Source organism: Medicago truncatula, chromosome 7, assembly GCF_003473485.1.
Source record: "Medicago truncatula cultivar Jemalong A17 chromosome 7, MtrunA17r5.0-ANR, whole genome shotgun sequence".
Lineage (NCBI taxonomy): Eukaryota > Viridiplantae > Streptophyta > Magnoliopsida > Fabales > Fabaceae > Medicago > Medicago truncatula.
The window spans coordinates 27995505-28010957 of NC_053048.1; the positions used below are offsets into that span (position 1 = coordinate 27995505).

At 33.1% G+C, this 15453-nt stretch overlaps 1 protein-coding gene across 1 annotated transcript; it reads right to left on the reverse strand.

Annotated features, from left to right (window-relative positions):
- Window positions 1-7649: 7649 nt before the first annotated feature.
- LOC25498444 (U-box domain-containing protein 13) lies at window positions 7650-13748 on the reverse strand. Its single transcript, XM_013593359.3, has 5 exons — window positions 13387-13748; window positions 12504-12620; window positions 11312-11788; window positions 9485-9764; window positions 7650-8868 (listed from the first exon to the last, which is right to left on the reverse strand). The coding sequence occupies exons 1-5, from the start codon at window positions 13651-13653 to the stop codon at window positions 8105-8107; spliced, it is 1905 nt and encodes a 634-aa protein (XP_013448813.1). The 5' UTR covers window positions 13654-13748; the 3' UTR covers window positions 7650-8104.
- Between the last annotated feature and the right edge of the window lie 1705 nt (window positions 13749-15453).

A 15453-nucleotide genomic window follows, 5' to 3' on the forward strand; every position in this document is an offset into this window, starting at 1 on the left:
ATAATTAAGGTGCACTTAATTAGGGTTGAGTACTCCTTGTACACCTTTGAATAAAATTCTTTTGATTAGTAGAAGACCAAAGGAGAGATTACCCTTTCTCTTAGGGTTTTGATTTATTAAAAAATGAGCACATAACTTATGAAACAATAGAATATAGGCAAAATTACATTTTTAGTCCCTTAACTTAATTTCAGGTAACAGTTTAGTCCTTTATCTTTTTTTCATTTCAGTTTGGTCCTTTATCTTTTTTTTTTTTCAACAACAAAAAAAAAAGTTACAATTAAATATATAAATTTAGGTTTGAAAAGTCCTAACTACCCTTGCACATGGAAGGGTAGCAGGCTGACATTTGAATAACATCTTAGATTGAAGGGTACAACATATTTGAAACTGTTTCGGAAAAAATGGATATACATGCTAGGTCAAAATTTGGATCTTCAATTGGTGTTGATAATAGGTGAGGCGTATCCATGTAAACAAATTTGGTTCTGGTGCTAAACTGATCTTATATTGGGACTGAATTTAAGATGCTCCAACTTGTTGGCTTCTAGGTATGAATTGTTAAGTCTCATATCATGTATAGATAAGTAAATGTTGGACTTTTAGGAGAGGTGACTCATATTTCTAACGCTTTAAGGTTTTGGATGAAGATAGGACATCAACCTCTCTTATAGTCATGGACCAATGATCTGATGTTGCTTCCGGCTTCCCTAGACTCCCGGACAAATGATATTATAGCTTTTGGTTTGGTCCAGGTATAGGAAATTTTTGTATATGCTTTTTGGTTGCAGCATGGTCTGATCTCCACGTCGGAAAACAAGAGTAGATCGTGAAAGTGTTGCAATCACAAGTTCTACTGTGAAGTTTTAGCTAGAGGGAATTGATGGAAACGAATGTATCATTCAAGATCAATGTGGATATTGTGTTGTTGGTTGATAATGTACATGTTGAAAAAGTCTCACATTGCTTAGAATTGTAAAGGAAGATGGAGAGCGAAGCTACGTATTTGAGATCCTGTTCTTCGTTACAACATACACCAGTCGGAATCACTTTAAGCTTGTATCTGAATTTTTTCTTTCCCCTTATATCCTTCTCTTAATATGTTGTAAGACGTAGTTACGTATTTACTTTGGAGGGCGTGGGTGTATTGCGGCCAGTGGGTGTTTGAGAGTAGTCTATGTGTTGTAAAAATTTATATATATTGTTATTCTTCGATTATCGTTAGGCAATGGTCGTGGTTTTATTTTCTTATTTTAGAGTTTCCAAGTTATGTTATTGGAAAAAACTCAAGTCCCACATCGGATAGATAGAACTCTTGATAAGAGTTTATAAAGATGGGGAACTTCTCACCTTACAATCCAGTTTTGTAAAGATGAATTAGACACAAAATTTTAACATGGTATCAGAGCCTATTGATCGAGTCATCCACCATTGCCCAAGAGTGTTGGGCGGGAGAGGGTGTATTTGTTTGCCTTTGTTTGTTGCTTGTTTATGCTTTTATGGGTGGTATAGATAGAGTGACATTTTTATGATCTTTACTACTTTTCTCCCTGCATGTCTTGTGTTGAACAATAAATTTGAGGATAAAAATAACATTTGAAATCAAAAACTATAAATTGTAACTTAACGTCAAAATGTATTCTTGGTAATTCAAAATTAATTCTATCCATCTAGAATCAATTTTAACACTTTCAAAAGTGAAATCAAACATACATCACTGACATGACTTGGTCTGAATTAATGAAAATACTAGATGACTTTTGCATTTCAAGAAATTAAGTCAGAAGAATATAAATAAATTATTATGTATACTATAGAGTGCATGAGCTTTAAAGCTTTCATGAATAAATAAGAAAAAAAGAGAACTGATTGAGATTCAAAGCAGTGATTCCTCACGTTCCTTGTTTTTCAATCATATACACATGAGCCAGGAATTTTGATATTGTTACCCATATTATCATTAGTTAATTGAATACACTATATTTCTTAAAAGGAAATAATTGTGTTAAGATTCCAATACCTCGCTATAGCTACTTTCCTAAATTGATCAATGGCATGAGTAACCCCAACTCAACACATAAAGAAGATAAAAGATATATAGGATAAGAAAAAGGAAAATTAACCATCACTAGCTCATTTTCATGTCTTCTATCAAAGATAAAGTTGCTTACATACTATGTCTTACATATATGTGGCACAAAACACATCTTGTAATTGATATATATAGTTCTATATTAGATCGTCACCAAATTTTTATATCCTTTATTACCCTAAAAAGGAAGTGTCTTTTATCTTAATTAATCTATAATAAACCTATATTTTTATTATTTTCAAGTGGTAAAGGTTAATTCCTTAAGTCAAGAGCGAGATTAATCTTTTGTGATATACTGTTTTTCTTTCTTGTGTTGGCTTGGTAGTATTGACTTGGAACCTAAGAATGTGCTCCTCCTCAAGGTCTCAGGTTCGATTCTCTCTGGTGCCAATTTAGGTGGGTTAATTTAGCTTCTTCAAAAAAAATTATGGATGACAAAACTCTTTTTCAATAGTTTGAATGTTTAAGATTGGATTCAAACCCGAGATCACGAATTAAACTTGAAGAATACTTGGAATATCTTATCTAAGCACAATTAATGGATTAAATATAAATCAATAATATTAATTTCATTGTGTGAATAACCCTTTTAGGCCTTAAGCTATATAATAGAGAAAAAGGCATGTAACAAAAAGAAGGAAATGCTATTGACCAAAGAGATTCTTTGTCACATTTCTCCTTTTTAAGTCAGCATATGGCAATGGCATCCTATGAAGCATCTAGCAGACTTCCTTCCAATACTCCATCTTTAAACTTAAAAAAAAAATCACACTGAAAGCTGAATGCAAAATATTCTCCAATATTAATAAATGTATAGTTATTATTGATTCTATTCTATGTATATATAGTTATTTTGAAACGACGTGCAAGAGTGAGTAAAAGTTAAAAGATCACTTATTTAAAATTAATTTGGAATAAAGACGTTTATTCCCTGCAAAAAGCTTATGATTGAGATCAAATTTTCAAATTATATATCAACTTTTTAAAGTCTGAAACTCATTAAGGGGGATTGTTTGAAAATAATTATATATTATCTAACATTGAAAATCTTGAGTAAAAAAAAAAAAACATTGAAAATACACTTTGAGAGTCAAAATGGTTCGTGCATGGTTTTAATTCGTCACAACAAGATTAAGAAAGAGCACAAAAAGAACAAGAAAAAAAGGGTTAAATAAATTGATACCTAAAAAAAGTGTGACATATTTTAGCTAAATAAACCCTCTCATCAAGTAATGGTAAAGATGAGAAAAAGAGAAATTGGATACATCTAATCAAATAAAATTGTTCCGTCATGGACTCAAATTAATGTATATATTGACTAACTTTAAACCTAGAAAATGTGGTTCGTAATAGATATCAATTTTCAAGCATGTATATGTGTGCATAACTTTTGCAAAGTGGCTTGTCGTGTTCTTCATATAAAAAAACAAATATAGCACTCAATTATTTTCGTCCCTTTCATTTGAATAAACAAGTGAACATGATTTTGTTGTCATGCTGTCCTTCTTTCAATTATATATGATATAATCTAAAGAGTTGTAATAATGTTTGATGTGGAATTTTGGGTCGTAAAATTTGTTTAGTTTCATATGCTTTTTGCATGGGATATGTCAATGGAAGCTTGCGTTAGCATGCACTAAATCAGAATTTCTTGGCAAGGAATGTTTATCCATTTTTCCGTACATGAAGAAATATGCAATAATTTGTCAAAAATAAATATGAAATATATATATTCAAATACCAACCCTTTTTCCCAAACTTTTCCTCTTGGAAAAATATCTCACATTCTACAAAGTTCTGGAAATTTTTTTATTTTTCTTTACTTTAATTTTTTTTGTTATACTATCAAAACAAACTTTTTACCATATATATTTTTTTTTTGGTGTCGGGAGTTCGAACTCCGTACCTTGCATAAATCTATTTTTACCGTATATCTTAAACTCATTATGCAACCCTCAAATATTTTAATAAGAGAAATGATATTTGAACATCCATTCTGTGACAACTTTTGCTACAACTTTATCTCTCATACTCACATTATTTTTTACTTTATCTCTCTATTGCTTTGATTTTCGTGCAAATACCTATTATTTCTTTACAAATTATAGTTGTCCTCATAAGTTGTCAATTAAAGGATGTTCAAATAACACTCTCTTTTAATAAAGGGTGAAATTTTAAAGGATTTATGTTGAAGACAATAAATAGTAGGACCGTATTTCAATAATTTTCAAAATAGATGGACTAAAATTTGCATGGAAAAAAACTAGAGACTCAAAATTGAAATTATAACTTCATGGAAGAAAGGGGTATCAAGAATACTACAACCATCCCTTCAAAAAAAAAAAAAGAATACTACAACCATAATACAAAGGAATTCAATGGAAAATCAATATATTTCTACAACCACTAGGCACTATGTTTCTACACATCATAACCCCCAATAAATACACTATACAGGATTGATCATTGACCACTAATCATAGTACAAACAATGTTTTGTAAATTTAGAGGGCCAAAATTGCTATTTTTTTAGGGGACTAAAATCAGAACATTTTAAAAGTTAATAGATCAAGATAACTGCTTGATATGATCATCATCACCACAATGGTGGTCCGTTTCCGTAAAACATTACATCATCGGACACAGATATCGGATACGACACTGACACGCCGATACAGCTAATAATTTGAAGAAAAAAAATCACATAATTCAGTGTAATTACAAGTGTCGGTGTCGTATCGGTGTCAAACACGATACATGTCTAACACCGAAACACGCCTAATCTGAAAAATATGTATGTGCTTCATATCTCCAACCAAACACACCATACTAGTTAACCAAAATAAATGGGATAATTTCTTTTTCCTTTTTTCCCAAGACTTAAAGTGCTGAATAGTAGAAAGTTTTTAATAACATCATCTCCCTACCCCCACCACATTACAAACCAACCACTTTAATTTTAATTATTTCCAAATCTCTACTACTTTTCTGCAGGTTCCAAATAGGTGGCTAAGGTTTCAATTCCATCAAAACATAAAACGCAACACTATTGATGCTCATTATCTCTATTGATCCCTCTTCTCGACCTTTTGGCTAAGATCAAATGTAGTCTCTAAGACTGAACTTTAATATACTCAATAAAATCCCCTACAATGGTCACTTGTTTGCAAAGTTAAAGTCAATCTTAATCCCCCAAATTTTGCCCACAACACAACATTCTAGATCAATGCCAACTTTTTTTTTCCTCTTGATTCTACACCTAAGGAATGGCAACTTTATGTGAAGCTGTCCAAGTATGCTTTTCTTCCCTCTTGATCATAATTGAGAAGTGTTCCTAGAAGATGAATAAGTGTTAGATATGTGTTATATTTGTAAGGTTGATATTCAAAGAGCTCACATGTGGATTTAAGCGAATACCAAATACCAGTTTAAGGATCCTAACTCCCATTTGCACACAATAATTTAAAAAAAAAAAAAAAAAAAAAAAAATTGGATGACATTTCTAATTTCTAATCAAAAGATAACTATAACACATGTTGAATTGAATATCAAAGAGTTCGCACGTGGCCCACCACTGTTATTATGAATTAGGGTTTCTCTTCAATCATCAATTATAGATTTTGTTTAAAATGATGAATAGTTGATCAACTATTTTATAACGGATGAATTTAAAATTGATAAACTAGTTTGCAGTGTTTTGGTAAAATTAGCGGTTGAATTAGTTTCTAAATATGGATTGACATTAAAAAAAATATTTAATTAATATTTTATTTTATTCAATAAAGATTATAGTGGTAAGCTTGAAAGAGAAAATGATAAGTAAGATTTAAGTTATAATCTTTGAATTAGATTACTAAAAAGAAGTACTATAAATTAGTAAAAATAAGTTATAAGTTTGTGAGAACATGATAGTTTCTGAACAATTTTTTTTTTAGTCATATGAACATATAAGCTATACTAATATCTATCAACAAAATGTTGTGAATAAATAGAGATAAAAATTGAATCTCAAACCATATATTTAACTTGTGAATAAATGGTCACTTTGTGACAGCGATGTGCAGAGTCAGGGACTAAAGTGACCATTTGCTCATTTGTTATTACACTTATTAGTCAACCTTACCACACGCATCATGTTAGTATATTTATATATGGACCCAATTCCGAACAATAATGTCATTGACATCTTGCTTTAGCTCTCAAAGACATTCATTCATGTAATAAGAATAATATCAACTAAAGCAGTTTTATTCAAGCATCTTATCCTTGAAAGATGAATCACGTAACCATGCCCCCACGAGCAACAATGATTCTATAACATACTATCTTTGTTGAAATCGACATCTAGGCTTGTTTGATTGTTAATAAATTCATCAACTAATAAACTTCAACTTGCAAAAACAGGTGGAAAATAATATCATGTATTGTGCCAATTTGGTCCCAAATTTGTGAATGAGACATACCACCAAAAGACAAGAATCTTATCAATTAGTAGTCTCATAGAGAAGAATATGAGGCTAAAAAATTGTTAAAGGGACATTCAATAGCAAAAAAAGAACTGTTAAAGGGACATTCAATAGTAAAAAGGAATTCCAGTAGTTTTAGAGGAAAAAGTTATAAAATTTCTTTCTTAAAACATATATCATAGGTCCTTTTACGTTACGCCACATCTCAACTGGTGTTTTTTTCCCAACAAAGGAGGCTATTAAATAACAATCATGATTAATTTGTAGACTATCAACTTCATAAATAATCACATCGCCTTGTCCCAAGACTCGTGATTGGGAGGCTGTGGACTGCCAATATATAATTAAGGGCACAACACCATCCAGAAGGATCTAAAACGGTCTTAGGCGCGGCCTCCTAATGGCGTCGCCTCAGAAGGCTTCTAGAAGCATCTAGTACACTCTAAACATGACTTAAGGCCCAAGTTATTTGGGGCCTAAGTCACGGAAATACAAGCCCACGAAAGGCAAGACATAAACAGACTAACCTTAGTTCTAGATATTGCACTCACTACGAGTACAATTTGTATGTTATTTTATTTTTTTTAATTGCTAATAAAGACAAAATATTCAACATCAATTTCAAATAATCCTAGGTATTGATGATTTGGTAGTATAAGGTAGTAAAATATAGTTGAATGGAAAGAAATGAGATATCATCCATCGTTTAAAATCTCATTAAATTACTTCATTTCATTCCACTCTACACCAATCTAAACATAAACATTAACGGTTTTATTAATAAAAAAACAAAAGAGGTATGTGGCGTTGATCACCCTCACATTTGCTCTTCTGACTTCTTGTTTGATTAACTGTTGGAGAGAATGGAGTATTATGCATTTTATTTTACTTTACCAAAGGATTCACCAAGTCAATTTGATGATTTAAACAGTTCAAAATTTGAAAGTTAATTCATACCTACACAAGCATATGACTTTTCACTTGCAAAGTTAAGTCACTTTGCACCTCGAAGTTTATGCAACAAAGACACATTAAATAGAGACATCAACATTCAAATCATCAGGAAAACAAAAACATAGATAAAATAACACTTCAGTTCCAGAAATCTTCCTGTAATGAATCTCGATGTCACACACATGCAACCTCAACTATTCTTGGGAAAAAAATTATACATAAATGAAATTTCAATGCAAATGATGGGTCTCTAAGAAGATAACCCAAACAAACACTAAAATAAGTAATCATGGGCACCCAATATTTTTAAACAATGAAACAAATAATTGTTCCTTAACTAAAGTCAAACTGTTGCCTTAACACTTGCTACGAGCTTTCCAACAAAAGTGATTAAATTCAACAAAATAATTGGTTGACTACTATCAAATTTTCCTTTTAACTAAAAAATAAAAAGGAAATAGTGTTGATCCTTTTCTAGTAATCTACTGTTAAGTCATATCCTTCACTATCTATATCAGCATCAGCAATATACAGAGACAACAGCAGCATCAAAAACCTAGCTGACAGTTGCCAAGTATATTAACAATGGTCTCTAAATGTCCAACAGCTCAAGAAGTTGTGCAGCTTTTCGCTTACCCCTTTCTGAGCCGTTTTTTGCCAGTTCCAAGAGAGGATTGATCACTCCGGGTGAAGTGACGGTCGATCGGTGTAGTGAGTTTCCCCTACAGAGGTGCACAAGCACTGAAGTTGCATTCTCTTTGTTCTTAGAAGATCCATTAATGATTAATTCCACCAAAGTGGAAATAGCATTGGTAGATACAATTGCAGCTTTTCCATCAGGGTGGCTAACTATTATATCCATGATTGCCAATGCCTCATCCCTCATCTCCCCCGCCATTAACATTTCAATCAACTTGGGCACAATACCGGCCCTAATAACACGGCCTTTGTTCCCATGGTATAAACAGAGTTTGAAAAGTGCTGTTGCAGCATCAACTTTTCCTCTTTGACTTCCTTCGCAGAAGAGAGTAACTAGTGCCTCGATTGCTCCAGATGCACCAATTGCCACTTTGTTCTGATCCGCAGCAGAGAGGCTGAAAAAGGTGGCTGCTGCATTTTCACGAGCTGCCATACAGCCATTTTTTAGCACATGAAGGATTCCTGGCAAAGCCTCAGAAGCCATGATGCGCTCTTTATTTTCATCGCAGATAGATAGATTGAGAAGAGCAGTAACAGCTTGCTCCTGGGTGATAGCATCAGGCACATAGAGGAGAACAACAAGGAGGGGTATAGCACCAGCTTCACCAATCAACTTTCGATTTTGACTGTTGTGTTTGGCAAGAAGACGGAGCTCCCCTGCAGCAAAATGAGGATAAAGAGACTCAATTATAGTAAAACATCAGTTCAAAATGTGGAAGGATGAGGCTATGAGAGATACTAACAAGTATTATTCTCAAATTAAAGATGTTAAAAAGACAAAATAATTCCTTTTACTACAAATTAAAAAGATCCCTTCATTGGAAGAATGGAACACTGCAAACAGAAGAATCCTATTTCATAGTTATGTTCCTCTCACAGCAGTAGCACCCACAGAGCCAGCAGTCTTACCCCTCAAAGACCACAATCTCTGCTCGAAAACCCCCTTCTTCCTTTAACTATCCACAAATCCCTTCAATATGCCCATTTCTAGCATTAATCAATCTAATAAAACCTTAAATTTAATCTATTAAATCCAAATCATTTTGTTGTCCTAAAATAGATGGAAAAATTATTAGTTTCAGTTATTTGGAGAAAAGAAGTGACCATTGTGCAATCGCAGATTGCATTGAAATTTGTTAAGAATCAAACATCTAGCAAACTGTCTCTACAAGATTGAGTTGGTTCTTTGGGTTTAACATCCAGTGAATATGTGTAAGTGCGCGCAGGAAAGAGAAAGGGAGTGAAGAATAAGTGTGTCTGGTACAATGCTCACCTGCTGCATTACGCTGATCCTCAACATTACTGCAAGTAAGTTTCCTCATTAAGGTATCAAGATTTATCAATTCAGAATAGCCGTCTGATGTTTCCTTACAGAGCCAGAAGTTTCCTACCCTTCTGGGTGGTTCCACTCCATTTGCCTCGCACCAATTTGAAATCAGGCTGTATAAAGCATGGTTAGGTATGAGGATGGAGCTGGAAAGAATCTGCTGAGTGATGGGACATGTTCGATGCCCTGCATCAAGCCATTTCTTTATGCAAGCTCGTTCATATGTCTGCAAAGAGGGTGAAGATTACAAAGTTTCTAAACATGAAAAATTTGTAAATAATATCATACAAGTCTCTTCTTTAAAAAAAAATTGGTTTCTAATAAAGCACTGCTATTAACAGACCTATAACTAAGGGCAGCGCCTCTTCTTTGATTATTTCGGTGTTTACTATTTTTACTGAACAGTTACATGACTGTTCTACTTACCTCATGACAGTGCAGAGAAAAAATGAATTTTGAAATCTAAAATATACTCCTGGATTTCCAAACAAGGAAAAAAAATTAAATAAGTTGACTAAATCCCATGGAGAAATAAATTCTCAGGGTAATTTTTCTTGCCTCAAACATTCTTGGAATCTGGTACCGAATCCCAACTGTCGTTGTAATTATCAATGCTATACCATAAGCGCATTGACAGTTATTCTCATAGGCATTAAAATAGAAAAATATATCCAAATTTTATATTCTACCAGGATGTCAAACTGTTATTTTTAGAACAAATTATTGTTTCAAATTTAAGATTATACATAACGTTGTATTACTCTTACTTTCAAAAGGAAAGGAGAAAAAAGAAGCAAAAAACTGGTATTTTATTAAGAATTTACAGTAGTAACTTATATTAGTGTGTAAAAAAATATCCATTTGGTCTCCCATGTATATCTATCCATAATCCATTATACAATCTATTGTATAAGGTAATCAGATCTTCAACAAACACATGGTTATTTTTATTCTATTGTATCAAAGTATTTTAGTTTTGGAAAGTCAATATAACTAGAATAACTAATGATATGAGCCTTGATCACAGACACGACGACATGCTAGTAATATTATAGGCAATATTAAATGTTTTGTAGCAACTGATAGTTGACACTATCAGATTAAACTATTATTAAATTTATTTTTAAGTAATACAACAATAAATAAAGCCAATAATCAACTGATAGTCACAGGTTCAAGTCTTGGAAACCGCCTCTTGTGTAAAAAACAGAGGAAGACTGCGTACAATACACCAAAATGGTAGGACCCCTTCCCGAACCCTGCATATGCGGGAGCTTTAGTGCACCGGGCTACCTTTTTTTTTTAGTTTTTTAACAACAATTACAAATACAAGATTAATAGAGGATAACCCTCAATAATTTTTCTTTTCTGTCTTTATAGCTCACTGTATTCAAGCTCTCAATCATTGACCTAGAGTACTAGAATCTTCCTATCAATTTTTTCAAGAGTTATGTTCTTCATTGTTCTTGCAGTTGCTTACAGAGAAATATTCTTGGTTATTGATTGCTCTTTAAAATTTATAATTTAAATCCATAGGATCATGTAATCTTAACAATACAAAAGAAACAAAACCAATAAGTACTTCTAAGCTACTGTTCAGAAAAATCGCATGCCATAGCACAATGGTTTTTGACTTTCAAAATACTAATTGCCAAGAACCTAAATCTATCAGCAAGTTATGAGATATCTAAACTTTTACAAATATTTAAAGATGATAGAAATAAAAACTAATTATTGAGAAAATAAATAAGCAATTAATTCTCAGGTACATACCTGCCCTGTGGAAATGATAACAGGATCTTTCATTAGGTCAAGAGATATTGGGCAGCGAAACTCCTCTGGCACAACCGGTGACTGACAACCTGATTTCACACATGTCTCGTCAGTATGAGGAGGCAAATCTCCACTCAACAAAACCTGTGTGCTTTTCTCAAAACAACCACCTCCATTGTTTTCAGATTCCTTCAACAAAAACTCTTCAATTTTTTTCAGCACCATTGACAACCTCTGCGCACTTTTCTCATAACAACCACCCTCATCAACAATCATCTTATGTAGAGCCAGTGACTCTTGTTTGATATCTTCCACACTCACATATTTTAGCTTTTCACAGATTAAGCGTAGGGCAGCTAGTTCAGTATTCACATCACAGCTCTGGTTATAGATAGACAACAGATGCTCATAAAGCTCAAGACCAGGTGGATCAAAATGCTCTTTGGCCCTTCTAAACTGAGAAAGTACAAGTGCAACCTGATGACAACAATAGAATCAGAGAATCAATACCTTGAAATTGAAGAAGAGGTAGCAACTAGCAATAAACAAATAAGAAATCAAGGACTTGTTTGGTTTGAGAAAAGGTTTCATACATTCATTTTTAACTTAAAAACCTTCATCTTATTTTCATTTTGTTTTATCAAACCCAACACAACCTAATGTGCTATGAATGACACTTCACTACATTGTTCATGAAATCAAGGACTTCTTAATTTGCAGCTTTTGTCCCTCGGGTATCATGATTGTCAATTTTGGCCCCGAGTTTCAGTTGCGCAAAATCCAATCAGTAGAAAAAGACGGATGTGGTCTAACCCCTCTTTGACTCACTATCTATGCGGCGTAGGAAAGCAAGGCTTATGCATATGACCCTAGTCGTGATACCTGTGATGTTCGTGTGTGCTAAAGTTGTCTATGTGAGTGTGGTGTTATTCTTTGGCCATATCAACATACCATGTTATACCAAGTCAGCGCACAATGGTCACACAGACTCCCAAGTCCCAACATTAATACTTGGACAGTTAATACACAGAGGGACAAAATGGTAACCCAAATTCACACAACTAGAACCAAATAAACCAAAATTGCACAATCGTGATACCTAGCAAACTAGAGTGCAATTAAACCTATATGAAAATACAGAATCACACACATTTCAGTGTAGAAAAATACACTAAACAATTAAAATATTCACCTGCTCCTTGAGCTCCTCAGAAATATCAAGTTTATCACATGAAACCCCACTTATAGCTTGTTCAAATTGAGAGGCGAGATCACTGAATTTGCACTTAATTTTCTCCCTCTCCAATATCTACAATACCAACAACAAAACCAATCAGAAAAGAGGAAAAACAAAACAAACACTACGGGCCTGTTTGCATTGCCTTATTTCAGCTTAGCTAGCATATATTTTGTGAGACTGTTTGGGAGAACTTATGAAAACAGCTTATAACAATTTTCATAAGCTCTTTTCAACTTAGTTCCATAAGTTCTCCAATATAGCTTATAAAAACAATCTATGAAGCACAGACACTCCTCAGATTAAGCATGTCCCGGTGTCCGACACGCGTTGGTATCCGACACCGACTCATATGATTACACTTAATTATGAGATTTTCTTAAATTATTAGCCGTGTCAGCGTGTCCGGATCCGTGCTTCATAGAAAACAAGTTAACATCATTCTATCTTTTGCTATAAAAATAGCTTATGCAAGCTTATACATAAGTGCTTATCATGATAAGCACTTATGCTATAAGCTGCAAACAAGCTGTTTATCCAAACAGAGCATATATCATAGTTCTAAATTGCAACCCTAAACCACAATTACGACCGCAATATAACTATTTTCGATATTCTTACCAACAACATTGCAAGCACAATTATGGCTGCATTAACACAGCATCTACTTTTACTGCATGCAAATGCGCTATCTTATCTTATATAACATAACAAACATGGAAATTAATTTAAATAAAGCTCATAAAATAGAAAAATCATAAACCCTAATATGAACAAATAAATGATTAAACAAATTAATTGAAATTTAAATTAATAATTTTTCCAACATTGCATATACCATATAAAGCTGACTCGATTGCGAGCAAAAGAGAAGCAATTCCTTAGCAGAGAGAAAAGCATGTTGAAGCGAAACTAGGGTTTCAGAGGGAACAAAAACGACGTCGTTAAGGAGGTGATGAAAGAGAGGAAGAAGGAAATTGATTCTACGGCTGAGATCAAAGGATTGGGTTTTGATTAAGGGATTGAAGGTGGAGATTTGAGAGATTTCGGCGGCAATGTCGATAAGGTTGTGGAGATGAACGGTGAAACCCTTAGGTTCCGCCATTCGGATGAGATGAAAGTAGCTGCAGCTGTGTTGTTTGTTTGAGAGAGAGGAGAAGATGGAGAGGGAAATGGGGTGTGATACTGTTTACAGCTGGTTTTTCAGTGGGTCCTACCCATTTAGATAAGTTTGTGTATTTTGAATGAGTTAAAAAAGTGCGTAAAAAATTGAATGAGAGTTAAAAGAGTGTGTAAAAAAGTTTTACACAGCCTACGAGCTTTTAGATTTAGCTTGAATTTAGGCATGCATATGGGAGAGTTTGTTGTTTATTTGAACTCCACATGACTAGAAAGATTAGTTATGCGAAAAAATAAATATAATATACTATTTAGCTAAGGTTTTCTCTAATAAGTCTCATTTTTATATTTTATGTTTTTGAGCAATTAATTTTTTTTTTAACAAACAAAAATGATATAGGAGTCTCTTCAGCATAAGGTGTGCTAAGAAGACCACTAAAAATTTACAATGTCAACACCTGAATGCAAATACAAATTAGCTTATGTCTAAGCACAAAAGCGGGCTCGACCACCACATATGAGTACCAACATCAAAGCTAGCTTTCTTGGCTTTAAGCCACCATAAAGAATATTAAGAATTTTTTTTTTTTTAACAAGTTAAACTAACCCCCTCAAATTGACACCAGAGAAAATCGAACTTGAGACCTTGAGGAGGAGCGCACTCTCAAGTCCCAAGTTAAACTAACCCCCTCAAATTGACACCAGAGAAAATCGAAATTGAAGCATAGTATTTATTTTCTTTCTGCGTAAATAATTTGTTGTTACTCTCATCCCACACAATTCAAACACACAGTAACCAAATCAGTTGAAGAAAAGACTGTCGCGATTTCAAAATCTTAAAACTATGATGAATATAGGAACAAAATGTTGAAAAAAATAAAGAGTAGGGAAGAGGAAAAAGGACGCAACGATATATACTGGTTCCCCTTCTAACTTAAGGGTAGTTTGGTCTCCTCACACCCCGTGAAGGATTTTCACTATGTTAGAATCTTTGTTATAAAGTAAGTCTCACCCCAAGGCCTATCTAACAATCTTCCTAACAATTACAAGATAGCACCTCACTCTATCTACAACAAGAATCTTCACCAAATCCTATGATGAAATTCTCAAAACAAAACAAGATAACATTCCATTATCTTTAACAGAAATTTCTGCCAAATACTAATGAAAATCTTACAAGCAATGATTAAAGAAAATATTGTATGGTTGTATTATATCAATATTACTTTTCAAATGAATATAACGTAATATTCAAAAACCTTTTTGGATATGAAAATATAAACAAGGTTCCACAAAATGGAAATTTGAAAGTTTTTGTGAGAAAGTGATATTTAATCTTAGATTTCTTGAATATGAAAGTTGGTTGTTTTTTTATTGATATGAAACATATTTATAGAGGCTTTAGAAAATGTCCATGAAGCAAGGAAAACATTAAAAGAGACTCCACGGTCAAAAGGAACATGTTTGAAATCACACTGTTTTATAAAAAATGAGTTTATATATGTGGCTACCGATTGTCACTTTCTGGTAACCGACTACACTAAGACCTTACCTGGAATTATAGATGAGGTGGTAGCCCATAACACTATGATGTAATCGATTGCACACACTACAAAGTCAGTTTTTCATAATTTTAAAAGCGCTTCGTACAAACTCTAATATTTAACTTAGAAAATGATTTGTGATTAAGTTCAAATGAATTTCTGAGCATTCTAAGTTATATAAATGTTGAAAGTGGTAAATCAAAGATAAAATCCATATACTTACAAAGATTCACACTATATAA